Here is a 20,601-nt window from a genome sequence, read left to right as displayed (position 1 = left end):
TGTACATTTTATAAAGCAGGCACATCTCGGTCCTTAAAGTATTAAATTTTTTAAAAAAATGTATTTTCTACCTTTGGGAATTTTATTTTTCTAATTAGACTGCTCCCTGTCTCTTTTCTGCTTTCCATGTACCAGTCTTCTTCCAAATTCTTTTCTAGGTTGACCTTTCCATTTCTTCTCTTGCCTCTTGTCTTCTTTATTTCCTTCTCTACATCTGTCTGGCACTGATCTTTCATTTTGTTTCCCCACCCCACATACACGCGCTTTTCTGTTCTCTGCATGTATATCCACCCTTTGGATTTTACTCTCATTCTCCCTTTCTCTCACTCTTTAGTCTCCTTTTCTTCTCATTCTCCAACATTCCCATTGTCCCCCCCCCCCCCCCCCCATCCCCTGTACTCACTCTAAACGTCACGTCTACCCTTCCTCCACTGCCTCCTATCCCTTCACCAGCTCCAACTCCATCCCTGTCTTCCTTCCCTTGCCTCTAGACCCTTCTTCTGTCTCTTACCCTATACCCCATGTCCTGTAGCCTTTCTTTATCTATTTAACCCCATTTCCACCATCACTCAAACCGTCAGAGACTTATACCCCTCCCCTGTATCTCCATCCCTTTTCATTGCCTCTCATTCTCGCCAGTCTTCCAGGTCATTCACATTGTCTCAACCTTTCCCCAAACTTCATTCCCTTTTCTTGCCCCTCTTCTCTTCTCTCATTTCACACTCTCACTCATTCTCCCAACCCATCAACATACCCCTATTCATAACTACCGTCTGCCAAGTACTCACTATCTCCTCAAAATTCCCACTCCATCTTTTCTATCTATAATTCCCTGCTCTGTTCCTCAATGCTTGTCCCCCCGACTCCCCCCCCCCCCCCCCATGTCTCCTGGTCCCATCTACCTTCTGCTCTGGTTGTCTTCTCCCCACCCTCTACTTCCATTCATCTTCTGCTCTGTTCTGCATCTCCCCAGTCCCATCTTCAGTTCTGTTCCACTTCTGCCCCTCCCCAAATGCCATCCATCTTCTCTATACCTCCCCCCTCCGAATGCCATTCATCTTCTGCTGTTTCTAGGATCTCCTCTCCAGTTGATAATTTTTCTCACTTCATGTCCATCATCATCCCCTCTGTGTCTCTATCATTCCTATAAAGCATCTCCCCTCTTCCCCTTCCCTGCATTCTGGTATTTCTCATCCTTCCTTCCCTTACAGTCTTTTTTTTTTTTTTTTCTTTCTTACATTTGTACCCCGCGCTTTCCCACTCATAGCAGGCTCAATGCGGCTTACATATTATATACAGGTACTTATTTGTACCTGGTGCAATGGAGGGTTAAGTGACTTGCCCAGAGTCACAAGGAGCTGCCTGTGCCTGCAGTGGGAATCGAACCCAGTTCCCCAGGACCAAAGTCCACCACTCTAACCACTAGCCCACTCCTACCCACTCTTCCTTCTCTTCCCCTCCTTCCCCCGGGTCTGGGTATCTTTCATCCTTTCTTCCTCTTCCTTGCCAGTCCTCCAGTGTTTCTGTGGCTACCGGTAGCATCGGCAAGTAAAGCAAACTGCCTCCAGCTTGCCCTGCAAGTGTTCCCTCTCCTGTGTCTCACCTGCTCTGACACAACTTCCTGTGTCAGTGTAGGTGGGACATAGCAGAGGGAACGCTTGCAGGGCCAGCCAAAGGCAATTTGCTTTATTTGCAGATGCTGCCAGCAGGCAGAAACACTGGAGGACCGCCAAGGAGGAGGAGGAAAGGCCAAGAGAGATATAGGACTGCGTAGGACAGGGGAAAGAGGGAGAAATGCTGGATCACGTGTTGTGCAATTCCCTGTGCAACCCCGTAGTGATGCCTAGGACAGTGGTTCTCAACCTATTTTCAGTCAGGACACACATGATATTAAATTTAAACATGCTCTACGTCCAGAAAAACCATATTTCCCCCACAACAACAGGTGCAAATCATAACTGGCACATTTTCTCCATAAAAATGAAATAAATCTCTCCACTACCAGGCACATTGTGAAATAACACAAAACCTGAAAAAAAATCTTAACATACACAAAGCAAATCTGCTGTGGAACAGTAGCACAGGTTTTAAACAATAATCCTACTTAGCAGGCAGCACTACAAATATTACACAGGACCCTAGAACACCAGTACACCTACTACTGGTAAATATAGAACAAGTGGGACTTCTACAGAGTTGTTCACAGAACCTACTTGCCAACAGAATACCACATCTTGGTCACACACCAAATATAGAACAGGGGATCACAAATTACAAATATAAAGATAAAAATTGAATTGGGAACCCCAATGATTCAAACTAGGCATGTTCCTCAACATAGGAGAAATGAAAACACAAAAATGTATGTACTCTTGTACCTGAAAAAAAAATTACAAAAACATCCATGATTCACATTTCCCAAAGCTAACATATTCCACTAAATACATTCAAAATAAAACACTTTTTCCTACCTTTGTTGTCTGGGTATTTTATTTTTTCAAGCTTGTTGGGCCCAGTTTCTTCTTTTCTGTTTTCCTCTCTTTCCTGTAAGTGGGGCCCATTTGTCCTTCCTTCACTTTCCTCTTATTTTCTGCTATTCCCTCTCTGTCTCTTGACATATTTCCTCTTTCTCTCTTTTCTGTCTCTCCCCTCAAATTTCACCTTCTCACTCTTGTCCTCCACCTATATTTTCACTTGTTAGTACCTATCCACTTTCCAACTTCTTCTCATCCTTACCTCTCCTCTCTCACTCTCCCCTGGCGTCATATTTCCTTCTCTTTCACCCTCTACCCTCTGTACTTACCATCCTCCTCTCACTCATCTGTCCTTGAGAACCACCATAGCCTCTCCCCATGTTGTTCCACCATGCCAAGATCTCCCCTCCCTCTCCCTTCTTACACCCTTGTAGCCCAGCATCTCGCCCCCCCCCCCCCCAACCCCTCTCTCTCCTCCACCCCTATGGTCCAGCAATTCCCTCTTTCCCTCCCCTTTCCTCCTTATCGTCCAGCAGTTCCCTGTCTCCTCTCTTCCCCTTTCCTCCTTATTGTGCCAGGAGACATGGCTACACAAATACCCAATGCCGTGCGCCTTCCCAGGTTGTATAGGCAAGTGAAAGCCTGCTAAGTGTGGTTTACTGTGTGCACAATCCAGGAATGAGCAAGCCATCAGGATTTGTGTAGCTGCATCTCCTGTGGGTCCAGCATCTGTCCGCTTTTCTTACTCTCGCCCTCCTCCTCCTCCTGTGGTCTGCTGTCTAACCCCCCCCCCCCCCCACCTCCTCCTCTTTTCCCGCTTCCCTCACCCATAATAGTCTGGCATCTCTCCTATCCCCCCATCCTTCCAGGTCTAGCATCTGTCCCCCTTCCTCTCCTGCACATCTCTTCTCAGTCCCTCCCCCCCACAAGTCCAGAAACTCTCCCTTTTCTTCATTCAGCCCCCTCATAAGTTAATCAGCACTCCCTCTTTTTCCCTCAGCCCTCCTCTGTCAGCTTTTCTTCCCTCAACCCCTACTGAGTCCAGCACCGCTCCAGCCCCCTCGTAAGTAAATCTACTACTGAAGACCCATCTCTTTGACAAGACTTACCACAAAGATCAACAAATGTGAACTCCTACACATAAATCCAGAACTGCCTTATGATATTTGCTTGCTATGTTACTATCATGCTTTATCATGTTTACCCAAGATCTTTTTGCAATACTAAATGTCTATTTTCTTATATATTTCCACTATTCATGATGTATTGTAAGCCACATTGAGCCTGCAAAGAGGTGGGAAAATGTGGGATACAAATGCAATAAATAAAATAAATAATCAGCACTCCCTCAGCCCCCTCATAAGTTAATCAGCACGCCCTCTTTTTCCCTTAGCCCCTCCTCTGTCAGCTCTTCTTCCCTCAACCCCTACTGAGTCCAGCACCGCTCCCTTTTATCCCTCAGCCCTTTTCCTGATTCCAGAACCAGTTTTTCTTTTCCCCTCAGACCCCCCCATGAGTCAAACACCACTTTCTCTCGTTCCCTCAGTACCCTTCCTGAGTCCAGTACCTCCATCTTCCTTCAAATTCCCACCCCCTTGTCCAGTGACTCCTTCCTTCAACCCCCTTCCCCAAGTCCAGCACCGCTTTGTTCTCCCTCTCCTGCCCCCCCCCCCCCACCCCAGATCATCAACCCTGATTTGTTTAGTGGCCCCTACAGCAATAACACGCTGCCTGAACCGGTGTTGGATTCATCCCTCTGCTTCATCCTGCCCCCAACACAACTTTCTGTCTACGTGAGGGTGGGACATGCAGAGGGAAGGATCTGATGCCAGCTCAGGCATTGTGTTATCGCTGCAGGGGCCGCTAAATGAAGCAGGCTTGACGGTCTTGGGGGGGGGGGGGGTTTGTGGAAGAGGGGAGAACAAGGTGGTATTGGTTCTTGGGGAGGGAGGCATGCTGGTTCCACGGTGGGGGGGGGGGGGGGGGGAGAAATCCCACAAATTTAAAAATCCCTGCTGCTGTGTGCTGGCCTCACCGGTTGAGAACTGCTGTTTTCTTTCAAATCTGTTTGCCTCCCCCCGCACCCCCACCCCTATCTATGCCTCTGCTCCCAGTGCATTGCAGAGGTGATCTTGACCAATGGTTTACAAATCTGTTGCTGAAACGGTTGAGGAGAAAGATCAATTCCCAAATCTCTTGACCAAGCAGCCACCCCTTTTTGAAAGTTCAAGGAACGGAGGTCTGCTCAAAGGACCTTATAATAAAATGACTCTCTGCATGATAGCACAGCCCAAGAGAGGTTTCCTCAGCTTTCTCAGTCTCATCCTCTGTCAGTGCACTCGCAGGCATGAAGGAAACATAATGCGACACTTGCAGATATGGAAAATTAATCAACTGGGGAAAGATATTGAGTACACAATTGACCAAAAGAGATGATCTTTCCATAGTCAGTGACACAGTGTTTAAGCAAGGAAACCCCCTTATCCACCAAAGTAAAAAAAAATGTATTAAACATATCCACTGTAAAGACACTTATCTTGAAGAGGCAACCAGGCAGTTGTCCTAAATTTTAATTTCTTTTTCTTACATAACCAAACTCACATCTTTCGCAAAGGAGCAATATGCTGTGTTTAATATAAGCAGGCAAGCGATGTGGTGTGGCACGGAGGACTTACTCGGGAACAATGGTGCCATGAGTCCTTGTTTATAGGAAAGGGGGGTATGACAATCAGTTTGTTTCAGCCTCCAAACATGTCAAAAATGGCAAGCTCTGTTATACAAATCCAACACTGTCACCATTTTAAAGGCTCATTTCTTGCCTTCTAACTTTGTTAGACAGATGACATCAAGTGTGAAACAAATGCATCCACTTGAATTATAACCCCATCATTAACAATGAGATAAAGCATACAAACAATGGAAACTCTTCTAATAGAAGGAAAACTGTATTTAACAGCCAAACTATTTCTCATCAAATTGCAAGCATTATCCTCCACAGTATCTTTAAAAAAAAAAAAGGGGGGGGGGGCTGATGGGAAACACTACCTAATCCAATTCTGGTTTGATGAGGGGATGAAATAATATAATCACCTCAATTGACCTTTTTATGACAAAGTTAAAGGAATGTGTTATTTGCAATAACTCATTACTGTAATTACAGAACAAATTAATACAAATGGAGGACAAGGGCACATTAGCAGTTACAGATTTGCAATTTCCACCTTTTGGATTCAGTTTTTTTTTTTTTTTACCACAAAGCTGGGTCTGTGTATTTCCTTATAAATTTCACACTCATTGCTTTCTCTTATGTAGTCTGCAGGTCTTTGTAGGTGCAGAGAAAAGGGATTATTGTTCCTGTGAGCAAGCTGATGGTGTAATCTGGTAGCACTTGTAGAAAGAAAAGACTAGAGATGTTCTATTGGTAAAAGCCTTCAAAGCTGCAAAAGCAAACTCTCAAAAAAAATCGGAGAGACGGGGCTGTCTCCATGGGGTGATGGGTCTGCTGCACAGTGGCATTTAGTGGAAGAGACTCTACTGTCTGCTACGTGAATTTAAGTATACAAACACGGAATTAATGAGAGTGCACATCAGTGGAAGTCACCAGTTGGTGTGATTGTCATGTCTATATACAGTACTAATTTCATTTTCAGGATACTTTGAATCTATAATGGAATTTAGGTTTCTGTCCAGTCTGTAACCTGCCACTATGTGCAAACAGTGCATGGTGTGCATAAAAATTTAGGAAACTCAAGCCCAGCCACCCAGGTAAAATGTTTTAAATATTATGTACAGTGTAATGCAGGTGGTGGGCTTCTGGGTGGGGGATGGACTCTTCAGTCCCTAGGGAACAAAAGGTTTATTTAATCATTTAAATATACCTTGTTTCCCCCTAGGCAACTGGAAAAAAACGTTGGTATATTAAAATTGCTCACCAGAAGGATATGGCACCATCTGGAACTGGATAGAAAAAGGCCCTGTGAAGTTCCGCTGAGTAGCACGAACCTTATATTGATGCACATGCACATATATATGACCTCACGTGGCAGGCCGGCACTCGCAATACAGTGGAGCTTCACAGGGGCTTCTTTCTATCCACATCCGGATGGTTCCGCATCCTTCTGATGAGCAATTTTAATTTGTCCGGATAATAGGACATCTGGATGATCGTCATTTGAATAATCTGCATCGTACTGTATTCGTGTGCAGAATTGGTGGTAAGGTTTGCAGCGTCTGTCTATGGTCTGTCTGTCTATGCCACTGGAATGGAAGCCAGTATTTGAATATGTCAGACATCCATTAATGATCATGGCTTGGCATGACAGCAAGTGGTATTGAGGTGTCTACAAAATGTCAATGACATAGTAAATGCCAAGGAATGTATTGAGATACTGCAGACGTGCATGATTCCATCAGTCAAGAAACGTTTTCCTGGTAACTACATATTGCAGGAGGATAATGCCCATGCCATTGAACAAAAGCAGTTGTTGACTAGAAAAAAATCCCAACATCTTTACTCTTGGTCAACCTAGTCACTAGACACATCGAGTCAAACTTGTGGCATGAACTAGCACTGAAAATATCAGTGGCATCCTGACAGGGGCACTTGCTGCAGCCTGGAACCAAGTGGTCACCATCCAGCATCTTCTAAAGTTGGTCAGTTTAATGCCAGCCTAATGCAAGGCTGGCTGTAAGAGTAAAGGCTGACCTGTCAAATACTAAACGTCACTAACACACACATTTTTTAAAACAAATTGTCATGAACACAGTATCCAAATAGCAGCTGAGCCACACTCTAATTGTAAAATATATATCAGTACCTGTGTTTGGTTTAAGTTTTTATCAAGTTTATTAGCATTATAGACCACATAACGAAAGTGACATCTAAGCGGTTTATATAGATAGTACTAAAAAAGACTCAAAATACAATTGCAAATAGGAAACAGGTGATCTCCAAATATGACATGTCTCCCCAGTAGCGCGTTACCAGAGCTTCTAAGATTAAAGTAGATTAGATATTGTAAGTTTTCCTCAGTAGGTATGTGTTTAGGTTGGATTTAAATGTTTGTAAGGATACTTCCATCCTTAAATGTAATAGAAGATTATTCCATAGCATAGGCTCTACAACACTAAAAATAGATGATCGCACATTATTGTAAAAGATTTGAGGAAATGTGGGCATTACTATGTCTTGTTTAACGTGCATAATGTATGGATCAGAGTGTAAGGTATTAGTGCTCATGAAAGGAAAGGAGGCGATCCTGCATGCAAGACTTTATGTATTAATGTTAAAAAGTTTATAGGAAATTTGTACCAAAATTAGGAGGCAGTGCTCTTCTTTGAGTAAAATAGTCGTAGCACCTAGCTCCTGGTATTAGTATAACTGATGTATTTTGATTAACCTCGTATCACTTTGGCTCAGACCTAAGAATAAAGAGTTGTAATAGTCTAATTGATTCAGTACTATTGGATGGATCAATTACGCAAGGCTACTTGTGTGAAGAATGATTTCACTGATCTAATCTGTTTTAGTTTGAAAAAGGGTGGTCATATAAGAGAGGATATATGAGGTTTAAAAGTCAATTTATCAAAAATCACTCCTAGGACTTTAAGTGTATGTTCAATGACAATTGGGACACCTGCAATTGAAAGGGGACTGAAAAGCTGACAGTCTACTGATCCCGACAGGATGCTTTAGTTTTTATTTGCATTGAGCTTCATTTTATGTGAATGTAACTATGCCGTGATTGTCTAGTTTACTATTAAGATGGTTGCTGGTTGTGTGTCATCTAGAATGCCACGTATCTGAATATTGTCCGTATATGTGAAGGAAGTTAAATACAAAGACTGAATAAAAGTACATATTTGAGCCAAAATGATATTAAACAATGCTGAACCAGTATGGAACACTGCGGAACCCCACAGATATATGAATATGGTGGAGAAGTGGCATGTTGCCACACCACAACACTAGTACAGCCGGTTAAATGAGTGAAGCCATTCTGTCAGCTAGATCAAACGCTGCTGAGAGGTCCAGAGAAATCCGTGCTACAGTTTAGCTTTTGTCTAGATGAAGGGATGTTTCAGTAGAATAGTGACATCAGAATCCTGTCTGGTATGGCTGTAGTGAATTAGTATTGTCCAAGAAGGTTGTTATTAACTGATCAGCTATTAAGTACTCAACAATTTTTGAGAGAAAAGGTAAATTTGCTGTAGGAGGATAGTTAGAAACCTCAATGTTCTTATTGGAGTCCTTGGTCAAGGGTAAATAAAATGTTTTCCATACCAAAGGGAGGGAAGTTCAAAACTCCACAATGATGTAACAGCAGCAAAAGAAGGGTGGAGAAAAAAAATAAATCGAGCGATGTGCAATCCAAAAATATTTTGTTTAAAATGACCCAACACAGTCACCATGTTTCGGCAGGAAAGCCTGCATCAGGACTCCATGCGAATGGAAAGTCTGGCTAATGGAAGCACAGCAGCTGTCAATCTGTGATTTCTGCCAAAATTGTCAGATTTAGACTTCAAATCATGCTCACTTTAAATTTGGCCTGCTTGCCAGTTTTATATACAGTAACTGTTTTAAACATCCTATGGAGCCTTTCCATCAGCCAGCCTTTCCATTCACATGGACTCCTGATGCAGGCTTTCCTACTGAAACACGGTGACCGTGTTGGGTCATTTTAAACAAAGGCTGTTTTTGGATTGCACATTTCTGGACTTTGGGGGGGATTTTCCTCCACCCTTTCATTGTAAAGGAACAAATCCGGACCATAATGAGGTGGTCATATGAATATATGACACAAATAAAGTAAAGAATTTCTTTTTTTAACGTGGAAGGGATGGAATCATGTGGTAACTTGGTAATGTTAAGGAGTGACAGTGCTTTTTGGATATCTCAACTGAAGGTAGGTTGAAGGAGGCTAGAGTACTCTGAGGAACTCAATTTTGTGAAACAGGGTCATTAAACATGGTGATATAGTTGATGTGGATATCAAGCCCAATGAAACATTTTGCAATGAAGCATATATAGTACCAACCTTAGGGCCCTGTTTTTTACCACGCGCTAACACTAGACACCCATAGGAATATATAGGGGTGTCTAGCGTTTAGTGCACTTTGGTAAACAGGGCCCTAAGTTTGAAAATATACATTTAGATCTGTAGCTGCGGGTAAGGAGGAATTTGTTGATCCTTTATGCTGTTTTCTTATATGTAGGATGCATTTATGATTAATACAGCATTACAGAATCAAAGTGCGGGAAGCCACAAAGAATAAAACCAAACATAACCAGAACAGAATAGTCACTTGATACATTATTGCTGATAGAAGTATCTGCTCTTGTAGTTTTTCTTTACCATTATGCCTGACTTTCTAACCTTTAGCTTTTTATTAGTTATGGAATGTACCATGTGAACACAACATTTTACTGCGCAGTTTTATCAGGGTTGCAATTCTAGTATTTCTGTGGTGATATAGTTGTGTTTACAAAGGTAGCATGGCTCAACTGCTGGAACCTGTGAAGTCTGAATGTGTGGATAATAAAATACTTCTTCCATATTCACAAGCAAGGAGCTGATAGATTTGGTGACTTATTTGACTTTTACTCTCTGTACTTCTGTGCACAGTGTTTTTGTAACTTGCAATTAGCATTGTTTTAATGTATACTACATCTGATTTATGCTATGTATGCATGAAAATGAGAGTGTAAATGTAAAGTAAGAAATTTGGCATAACATAACATCTGGTCTTATATCCCACTTACCCACTTTGAAATGCAAGGTGTAACAGTAAAATCAAAAACCAGAGCGATACTCCAGGAGGACAGTTTAAAAAAAAAAAAGAAGTTAAAATTGTGGTTAATCTTATAGTACAAATTTCTGAGAGCAGAGTCTTAATATTTTTCTCAAATAACAGATAAGAATGAGATAACCGAAATATCCCGGCAAATTTTCCAATGACTAGTGGTTGAAATGCCAGTGTGATGGGAGGGCAGCAAAGATTCCTAAAACCAGAAAGGGGAGAAAAGTATTACATTGCCAAAATGACTTTTAAAATTAAAATATATGGTGTGGTCTCTCTAGTCATAACTTTAGCTGAATTAAGGATGAGCTATTTTCAGACAAGTTCCTTTTACCAGGGTAAATTTGAAAATGTCCCACTTTATGACTGCCACATGTCTTTGTGCCCATAAGATGCTTTCTCCAAGAGAACCTTTTTGCTATTGTCAGGGTGATACTTGGTTAGACAGATTGAGAGAGCTAATATTTCTATAGTGGCAGTGTGCTTGTGTTTTTATTCTTACCAAATAGTGATCAGACAAAGATGTACATAAACATGTTTTTCAGGGTCAACACAAGCACTGAAGAGCTAGGTTTACTGAGACATTACCACACTTTAATATGAATTAGTAACATAGTAACATAGTAGATGACAGCAGAAAAAGACCTGCACGGTTCATCCAGTCTGCCCAACAAGACAACTCATGTGTGCTACTTTTTGTGTATACCCTACTTTGATTTGTACCTATGCTCTTCAGGGCACAGTCCGTATAAGTCTGCCCAGCACTATTCCCGCCTCCCAACCACCAGCCCCGCCTCCCAACCAGCGGCTCTGGTACAGACCGTATAAGTCTGCCCAGCACTATCCCCGCCTCCCACCACCGGCTCTGGCACAGATCGTATAAGTCTGCCCAGCACTATCCCTGCCTCCCAACCTCTAGTCCCGCCTCCCACCACTGGCTCTGGCACAGACCGTATAAGTCTGCTCCGCACTATCCCCGCCTCCCAACCTCCAGCCCTGCCTCCCACTACCGGCTCTGCTATCCAATCTCGGTTAAGCTCCTGGTGTGTTGTTTACCACAATGCCAGTCTATGCATTGGGACCTAGTTACCAATAATGCACATTAATGGCATTAGTGCATATGATCACAGTAGCACTCTTTTAAAGGCTGGTTATATTAAATTGAGGTTTAGGCTCCTCCCTGGTACTGGTAAAAATTTCATTAAAATTTTTGCATACAAAACAAAATAGTGTACCTACTGGATATACTCCATGACTGGTTTGTATTAGATGCTTTATAAGAGTATATTAAATAGAATAAGACTTGTTTCATTGAGCTATAAACCTTATGGATATGTTAAGATGTGTGTTTATTTTTCTAATTCAGAAGCTATTTTAAGGGCTGAAGGGGCCCTTTTACTAAAGTTTAGCACATGCTAATGGAATTAGTGTGCGCTAAATTCTAAGAAGCCCATAGGTATAAAGTGAACTTCTTAGTGTTTAGTGCGCACTAATTCCGTGAACGCACACCAAGCTTTAGAAAAAGGGCTGCTCAGATGTGTGTCTCCCCTGTTGTGCGCGAGGCTATAATATTGCTGTCAGATTTTTGCTTGACTATGAGACAAGCTGGGCATGACTGGCTGGGTACTTCCCCAGAATTTCTTAAGTAGTTTGAATCCCTGCCTAATCCTCTCTCCTTTGTCTTCAGTTAAACTTTACCTGTTAATCCACCTTTGAAACTTTATCTTTTTTTTTACGTGATGCCCTCTGATGATTAATTCTTGCTTTTCAATCTAGTTGAGACACAGTATTCCATAGAGCAATGACTTGTCTTATGTACATATCTGTACAATACTGTTTGGATCTTGTAATCTATATAAATATTTAATGGTAGTTTGTCTTTTCCAGCTATATTTGTTCTGCATGATATGATGTGATACCTTCCTGCTGCTCAGATGATCAGTGCTTAGTTCAGTCATAACTCTTTTTAGCTCCATCTACAATTACAACCCTGTCTACTCTATGTTCACGTATAACTGATATGTATTTGTCTCTTGTAGCTCCCAGCCAGTCATTAGGTGCAAGACCCCGGACATCTGGCACTGGAGGCTTCAACCTAGAAGAGCTTAAGATTTCAGGGATGGCTCAGCGAGTGAAAGAAGTGTTACCACATGTCCCACTCAGCGTCATTAGGACTGATCTAAGTAAGATTGCTGTCTTTATCCTCAGCATCATGAGAGCTTATAACCAGGCACACAATTATTATTGTGAGCAGCATAATTTCACATAATTTTATGCCAGTGTCTTGGAAATAAAGGTGTTCATGTGTTAATCCACAAAAGGTAAAATAACAAAAAAAAATACCACTATTACATGAAATGTGCCAGAAGAGGAAGGTAATATCTTGTCTTTGCTGATAGCAATATTGGAAACCTGTTATTGTGCATAAGTCACAACAAACATAGTGCTTCTGTATAGACAGCACTTTCAGCACACCTGAATGATATTATTGAACCTAAAACTGAAAACTTTTTAAAAGTATAGTTAAGGTGCAAAAGGAGCCTATAAAGAAGTGATATTGAGCTGTAATCGACATAGTAATGAGCGGGCTGGTATTTACTGTTTAGGACTTAGCCTGTAGTTGGTTAGCAGGTAGGTGGGCTACTGGGGCCATGACCTGACCAACTTTCATCTCACACACAGTAACAAGGGATCTTAGGAGTGGAACAGGTGGATGTGAAGCGTCTGTTCATGCTTTCCAAAAATACTAGGACTAGGGGAATGCTATGAAAGTACAGTGTAGTAAATTTAAAACAAATTGGAGAAAGTTTTTCTTCACCCAACGCATAATTAAACTCTGGAATTCGTTGCTGGAGAACGTGGTGAAGGCGGTTAGCTTGGCAGAGTTTAAAAAGTGGTTAGACGGTTTCCTAAAGGACAAGTCCATAAATCACTACTAAATGGACTTGGGAAAAATCCACAATTCCAGGAATAATATGTATAGAATGTTTCTACGTTTGGGAACCTTGCCAGATGCCCTTGGCCTGGATTGGCCACTGTCGTGGACAGGATATTGGGCTCGATGGACCCTTGGCCTTTTCCCAGTGTGGCAATACTTATGTACTTATGGTTTGCCTCCTTCCCCGATCAGAAAAGTCCCACTGCCCTGAATTGATTTATCTAGATATGAGTAAATTTTACATTCATATAGTACCTCTCATACAAATAGTCCTAGTGTGCTTTTATGGATAAATGCCTCAAAGTAAGTGAAGTTGGTTCTGGGAGTAATGACTTGATGTTTCAAAGCTGTGTGACAGTTTCCAAAGCCACAGCCAGCAGATCTTTTCCAGCATACACAGCTATCACCCAAAGTAGAGGGCCACAGTCTCAGCCATTAGAGAGGAACCTGGAGAGCCAGGAATATTTAACTGATGTATGAAATCCTGCTTTTCTGGGGAGTGTCATATGTCTTCCATTTACCACTATGGTAGATCTTCAATATGGCAGGATAAGTTAGCTTGAAGCGAACTCTTGTTTACTAAGGAAGCGCAGATGACAGTAAAACACTTCCTTTTTTCCATCAGTTCTGCAGAAAAGTCTTGAAACACCCAAACATGTTCCCTTTCGTAAAAGAGAGTATCCCTCTTAAGGCACAATTGCTGCAGAATTTCCATGCGATGCTGGAAATTGTGAAATTTAGCTATGATGATCCGAGGGTGCAAATCACCAGCACATCAATGTCCCAGTCTATGTGCCCGGTCCAGCCACACCGGCCCCATTCCAGCTGATAAGGGCAGTTCCTTTTGATAAAATCAGAGCATCGGGTACTGATTCAGGGATGCCCACAAATTGTAAATTATCTGTCCAAGATCTATTTTCCAACTCCTCAATGCGATTGTAGTGGAGCTGTATCTGCATGCGTGTGAGGGCCTCATCTTCAATAGAGGAGATGCATGTTTCAACTCAGCTGTTTGGGATGTAATATTGGTAAATAACATCTCCAAATGTGATAATTATGTTGATAATCTTTCGAAGCGGGGTTCTAGGGCAGCAGCTACCTCCAGGGTAATCTGCCACTGCTGCTGGAGAAACTGCGGAGCTTCCGCACACATTCCTGCCGCCATATTTGCATCTGCAGCTCTTGTTTCTTTTGCAACAATAAATTTTTATTGAAAAGAGCACATTAGAGGAATGGGCAAAAGAATCAATGTGCATGACAGTTTGGGCACAGGAGCTACTAGGGTTTGTCATAAACTATCTCCAGTCCCAAATTGACCCGTCCCAATGATTGAAGTTCATAGAAACCCTGCTAGACATGACTCGGGCTTGAGTATTTCTCCCATGGCATTGGATGGAATACTAGAGAGCTCTGGAGGCTGCCTTTTCATGCAGAGTAGCCACTGTGGGGGAAACAGCTTTGAGAAGTGACTGGATATTGCCAGTTTTGTGTTGGAATTCCTAATGAAGGTTGGCAGAAGACAACTGAAGTTGACAAGAAATCACATTTGAAAAGAACCATTTCTTCCCAATTGAATAAAGCTGTAAAAAGGAGTAGGAAGAAAGAGATAATTCAGGAAAAATATATGAACACTAGGAAAAAAGGCCCGTTTCTGACACAAATGAAACAGGCGTTAGCAAGGTTTTCCTCGGAGTGTATACGTTTGAGAGAGTGTTTGTGAGAGTGACTGTGTGAGAGAGAGAGAGTTAGTGTGTGTGTGTGACAGCGAGAGAGTGAGACTGGGTGCGAGTGTGTCTATGAGAGAGAGAGTGTGTCTGTGAGAATGAGTGTGTTTGCCAGGGCCCCCGCCTCCTTCCCAGTTCCAGGGTTTTTCTCCCCCCCTCCCTCCCAGTTCCAGGGCTTCCATACCTCCCAGTTCCAGGGTCGCCCTCCCTCCCTCAGTCACTTTTGGGGGCATACCTTACTGCAAGGTCCCTGCCTCACCTTATACTCTCATCTGACAGGATTCTGTGCTCTCTGCTTGGCTCTTTCATTCTCTCCTCACTTTAAAAAAATAAAATCTGTGAACCATAAAATTTATTTTAAACAAAGAATTTGCAGAGAGTTAGGGAGTTACCTGTCTGACTGACTGCTGCTATTTTCAGAGCCAGAGCGTTTCCCTTGGCTCCGGCTGTCAGTGCTGTGCTGCAGGGGGGATCAGCTGGTAATTGCCGGCTTTGTTTTTTTTTCTAGCGGCATGGCGATTCGGGAGGTAGTCGGTCGGGGAGGAGGGGGAGGTCGGAGAGGAGAGGGCGAGTGTCTGAAGTCGGACAGGAGAGGGAGGTCTGTGGCAGTGTGCATCAGTCCGTTGGTGTGCCTCGTGCTGCTTTCATGTGGTTGGTCAGTGTCTCTGGTGACGTACCAGGAAGTTCCGACGTCAATTCATGAGATGGAGAGCACGAATGCCTCAAGGTTTAAGTGCCAAGGAGTCAGCTTCAAAACGTTGGAGGTGCTTTTTATTATATAGGATGTATGAGAAAAAAGAAAAAGAGAGACGACCAATCGAATTCCAACTTAAGGGTAGCTTATTTAAAATATAAGACAAAAAAATAGTTCTTTCCTATTGACAATGGACTTGTTAGATTCATCGCAGTCCTGCATTTTGGCACAGAAGGTGTCTACCTCAGGAGTCCCAAGTAAATCAGTTGATAATATAAATGTCAGTCTATGCAAGGGTATCAACTAAGGTTGGACCAATAAGTCGCCATTCAAATACATAAATTTGTGTGTAGGAAAAGAAGGGGGGGAAAGGTCTCATCAGTCACCATGTTGACGCTCTACTCATTAAATTTTAAGCAGCCATGTTCAAAACCCTCGGTGATGTAATCATTGACCAGAAAAACCCCCTTCCATCCAAAGACAAGTGATGTGCACAAAATATTGCTAAATTAATTGTATAAACTGTGCTGAGTGACCGGCTGTATATTGATAAATAGAGTAGTGTGGCTCCTCCTTGGCTCCTCAAATCCCGGCAGACATCCATTTCGCCATCACTTTGTCAAGGGATTGAAGCTTGGAACAGTAATTCCACACGCCTGCTGCTAGTGCCGAGGGTTTTGAACATCTTAATGAGTAGAGCTGATGACTTATGAGACCTTTTCCCCCCATTCTTTTCCTACACACGAATTTGTGTTTGAATGGTGACTTATTGGTCCAATATTTTTGTGCTTGAACTGGACTGATACTTTAGCCTTTGAATAGTTTGATATTCAGTAATCTATGCAAGAGTGTCAGTAAGTCCAGACGTAAAGAACAGATGTTGCACCATTGGTGCACAGTTAAACTATCTGGAAAGTAGCAATGTAGAAAGACGTCTTGACTTCAATAGATCAGTCCTGCAAAATCGCGATGGAGCGAACTGCACATGGCAGAAGTTGAAATGCTTCCGGCATAGGAGCTATTGTAAGACCTTGATAAGCTGGCACAGGGCGAATGCACAATCACATGCGAATGCGGCTCAAAGCTCACTCTATGAAGTGCCAGCTTATCAAGGTCTTTATTACTCTTCATAGAATGTGTTTCGAGCCACATTCACCCTGTGCCAGCTTATCAAGGTCTTACGATTAGTGTCTCCTACCTTCTCATCCTTGTGACACATTTTGGTTTGGATGTGAAGGACTCCTAACGCAGGCATTGTTTGCCGAAACACGGCTGTGTCAGGTCTTTTTGACGCGTGCCATAGATACTGGTTGCCATAAAAGTTTTTTTGGTTCCTTCGATGCATCTTCGCTGACTTTCTTCCAGTCTTCTTCTTGACGACCTTATCCTTCTCTGTTGCACCTCGGCAGTCACTTCAGCCCACAGGGTTAGTGAGCGCCAGGTCATAGTAGCTTATCTTCCTTACACAATTAAGTTTTTCAACAAGAGTGGAAGTTAGTGTCTGCTGTTCTGTCATAACTAGTCATTTGTTCTGCTAACATTGTTCCAAACCCTCACAGCCACAAAGGTGAAAATGTGCTGCACACTTTTTGGGACAGCAAGAAAGCCTTGGCCTTTTATCTGGAGCAGACTAAAGCCCATGGAAAGTCCACCCAGTGTTTGAAAAGAAACAGGATGGGTATTGCCATCAGAAAAACATTTTCAAATTGGTTAGTGGACTTCTGGCTTGAGTCTAGAGGGTCATGTCATAGTTCATAATGTCAGCGCTATGGCAGCATCAGTAGCCCACTTCAGATTAGCCTCCACAGAGGAAGTTTGCAGAACTGCAACGTGGTCTTCAGTCCACACATTCACATCTTGGTACTGTTCGGAACAGGACCCCTGACATGTCAGTTGATTTGGGCAGACAGTCTTTCAGGTCTGTTTAGGATGTAGAATCTAACTCCACCCCCTTAGGTCCATGTCTTTCTGTTCAGGCTGTCTCCCCCCAAAATTTATTTTTTCCAGAACTCAAGCCCTGCCTGTTGCAGGCCTTGTTAGTATTTCTTATTTTTGTTTGAAGTAGGCTGCGTGACTAGGGATTCCCATCTGTAAGAATATGGCTTATGCTTGTCCTCAGAGAGAAGGTTACTCAAGTTCACCGAGGACAGCAGGATGCATATTCTTACCTCAACAACCTCCCCTTGGAGTTGAATTCTGTAAGCTGTACATATTACTAATAAGGTCCCATGCAACAGTGGCAAGCAGGAAGGTATACGCATGCATGGTGTAACACTTCCAGAAGCTTTGCTGGAAGTGTCATCGGATGTAACCTACATGAGAACATCACCTGTCTGTAAAAATATGCATCCTGCTATCCTCAAGAAGGTGATTTACTGTTTTCTCTGAATTCCACAAGAAGCATATGGAGAAGCTTAAATTATATTTTGAAGTTGCTTTGGCACATCCTGCTCATTCACTGGTCTCTTTTTGGAGGGTCCCTCTGTTGCGTCAGTCTGTCCATATGCATAATTTATCATCACTTGTGAAAAGATGTGGGGAATACGTATTGAAGGAGGGAGGATGGGGTCATAATGTCTGTTTGCCAAACTGCCTCCCGTACATCTGAAGTCTCAAGATAGGTGCAGCTTTATATACAATAATCTATATGCAGCCATATATAGCCCCCAACATTCCTCTGAATTACTCTTTACTGGGTCTCTTACCATATGTTTCCCCATATAGATATGCAAGAGTTTATGAATAGAAAAATATTGTGACAGGATGGCATGGTTCTAAGCAGTTACTAGATCATGTTTTTTGGGCCTTGCAGTGTATTTGAATGGTCTGCAATGTCTTAGATGACACTTCCTGTGCAACACTCCTCTATGCTGTTGTCACATCCCATCTTGATTATTGCAGTTCAGTCTACCTGATTATCTCCCGAAAAGACTCCAATCAATATAAACTACTGCCATTATACTGACTCATTTAATACTGTAGCAAAAGACTGTTGTCTAGCAGTCTAACACAATACTATATTGTTTTTATTTTTAATAACTGACCTTCAGAGGTGAGCTTTCACTTAAGCCTTTGGTTTTGAACATACAGAAGTAGGTATTCTACCTTATGTCGTCATCAATCTGTGTCAATTTTCTGTTTTTATATAAACTTTCAATGTGTAAATTCTGAATAATCAAAGTCCTTTATGATGCTTGTAGTCACTCATATGTCATGACATATATAAACTGCTTTTCATTTCTTTAAGAAATAGTACTTATCTCAGATGTCTTCCTGGGGGAAACAAAGTGCCAACACGTGTTTCACTCAGCTTTCTCAAGGTATCCCCCTCAATTCTTCTGCTTTGTGTCTCTAACCTGCTGTTCAGGGGGATGCCTACAAAGCTATTTTTACAGGAGCTGCACCATATATGGCCTCAGTGATTGTCCCTTATATGTCCACCCATCTACTTCAACTTCAGAAAAGTGTCTCTCCATCCCATCTGTTTACCTGCTCAGCTTGAAATCTACTTGACATTGAGCCTTTTCTTCATAACACCTACTCTTTGGAACACTCTTCCTATTACCCCATGCGCAGAACAATCATATTTGAAGTTCAGGACTTCATTGAGAGCCTATTCTCTCAAGCTTTTGGGAGTGCCCTGGAACTCTGAGCCCAGGATACATCACACTATCCTCTTTGTTTCCTCCTGTTCTTTTCCTTTCCTGTCACTATTTGTAATTTGTTTCTTTTAAATTTCTTGTTTTAATTTTGTAAACTGCTCTGTTGGGCGTTATCAGAAGGGCGGTATATCAAGTCCAAAATAAACATAAAATGCTTTAACTTTTTTCTGTTTTTGTGTGGTGTAGCTTATTTTTTGTTTTTGATTGAGTCTTTATTCTCTTTTCAGGCCCTGAATATATGGGGGGTTTCTTCAGAATACTGCAGTTTTCCTTATGTACTACTTTCTAAAATGGGGTTTTCCATTTCACTTTATCAACACTGCTCTGTGCCCAAAATATTTGAGACTTTGTTCTACCTAACTTTCTGGGTTTTTGTTCACAGCCCACCAGAATCTCTTGGCTAGTCTTTCCTCTGTCTGCTTTCATGAACAGTTGGTACAAAGAAACCCACCTGACAGTTTGTTACATCTGTATGGAATAATCTCTTTAGTAGTAACTAGCTGTTCCTGCTGGCCTTGCTCAGCGATAGGTTAGTACTTTGTAATTGAAAATAGCAAGGTTTGTGTGTAATACTGTATAAGTAAGTATTTTTAACTCGTTTATGATGGTTGTTACATTTTGTTTGATGTCTTTAATGTGAGAAATGAAGCATAAAGAATAGGTATACATAATATATATATATATAGATATAGTTTTATTTGTACAAACAGAAATAGAACACACAGGAATAGGGTTGTTTTGCTGAGGGGTGTGTGAGAACGGATGACTGAGTGCACGTGTGCTATTGTGTGTGAGGGGGGTGTACTGCTGAGGGGTGAGTGTGCATGGAGGTGTACTAATCTGGAGTGTGTGAGAACGGGCGAGTGTTAGTGGGGGGTGTGGTACTGAGGTGTGAGTGGGGGTGTGCTATTCTGAGGTGTGTGATTGGGGTTGTTTTGCTGAGGGGTGTGTGAGAAAGGGTGACATTGAGTTAATATTCCCTTCCCTATCATCAAGCCGATCAATCCATGGACTGGTGGGTTGTGTCCATCTACCAGCAGGTGGAGATAGAGAGCAATCTTTTGCCTCCCTATATGTGGTCATGTGCTGCCGGAAATTCCCCAGTATGTTCTCTATCTCAGCAGGTGTGTGGTCACACAGCAGCAGCTCTGGCTAGGTCTCCAAGCCTAATTGTTTAGATTTTGTTGAGTACCTGGGGTTGAGGGCTCTTCGTGAGCAAGTGCAAACCTGGTGGTGCCAGGTCCCTCCTTTTCTCCCCCCTCCCGCTGGCTCCGTTAAAAAAAAAAAAAATTTAAAACGTTCAAAAAGG

The 20,601-nt window shown here is 42.3% G+C and overlaps 1 protein-coding gene across 1 annotated transcript in view; it reads left to right on the top strand.

Moving 5' to 3' along the window:
• AUP1 (AUP1 lipid droplet regulating VLDL assembly factor) overlaps positions 1-20,601 on the top strand; it is a 115,826-nt gene that overhangs the window by 62,559 nt on the left and 32,666 nt on the right. The window contains exon 9 of the mRNA XM_030190873.1: positions 12,314-12,457. Within this exon, the coding sequence (XP_030046733.1) occupies positions 12,314-12,457 (144 nt within the window). The remainder of the gene's footprint in view (positions 1-12,313; positions 12,458-20,601) is intronic.

Source organism: Microcaecilia unicolor, chromosome 2 (assembly GCF_901765095.1).
Source record: "Microcaecilia unicolor chromosome 2, aMicUni1.1, whole genome shotgun sequence".
Lineage (NCBI taxonomy): Eukaryota > Metazoa > Chordata > Amphibia > Gymnophiona > Siphonopidae > Microcaecilia > Microcaecilia unicolor.
The sequence above is the reverse complement of the archived record's forward strand: the minus strand, read 5'-3'. Positions and strand labels throughout refer to the sequence as shown.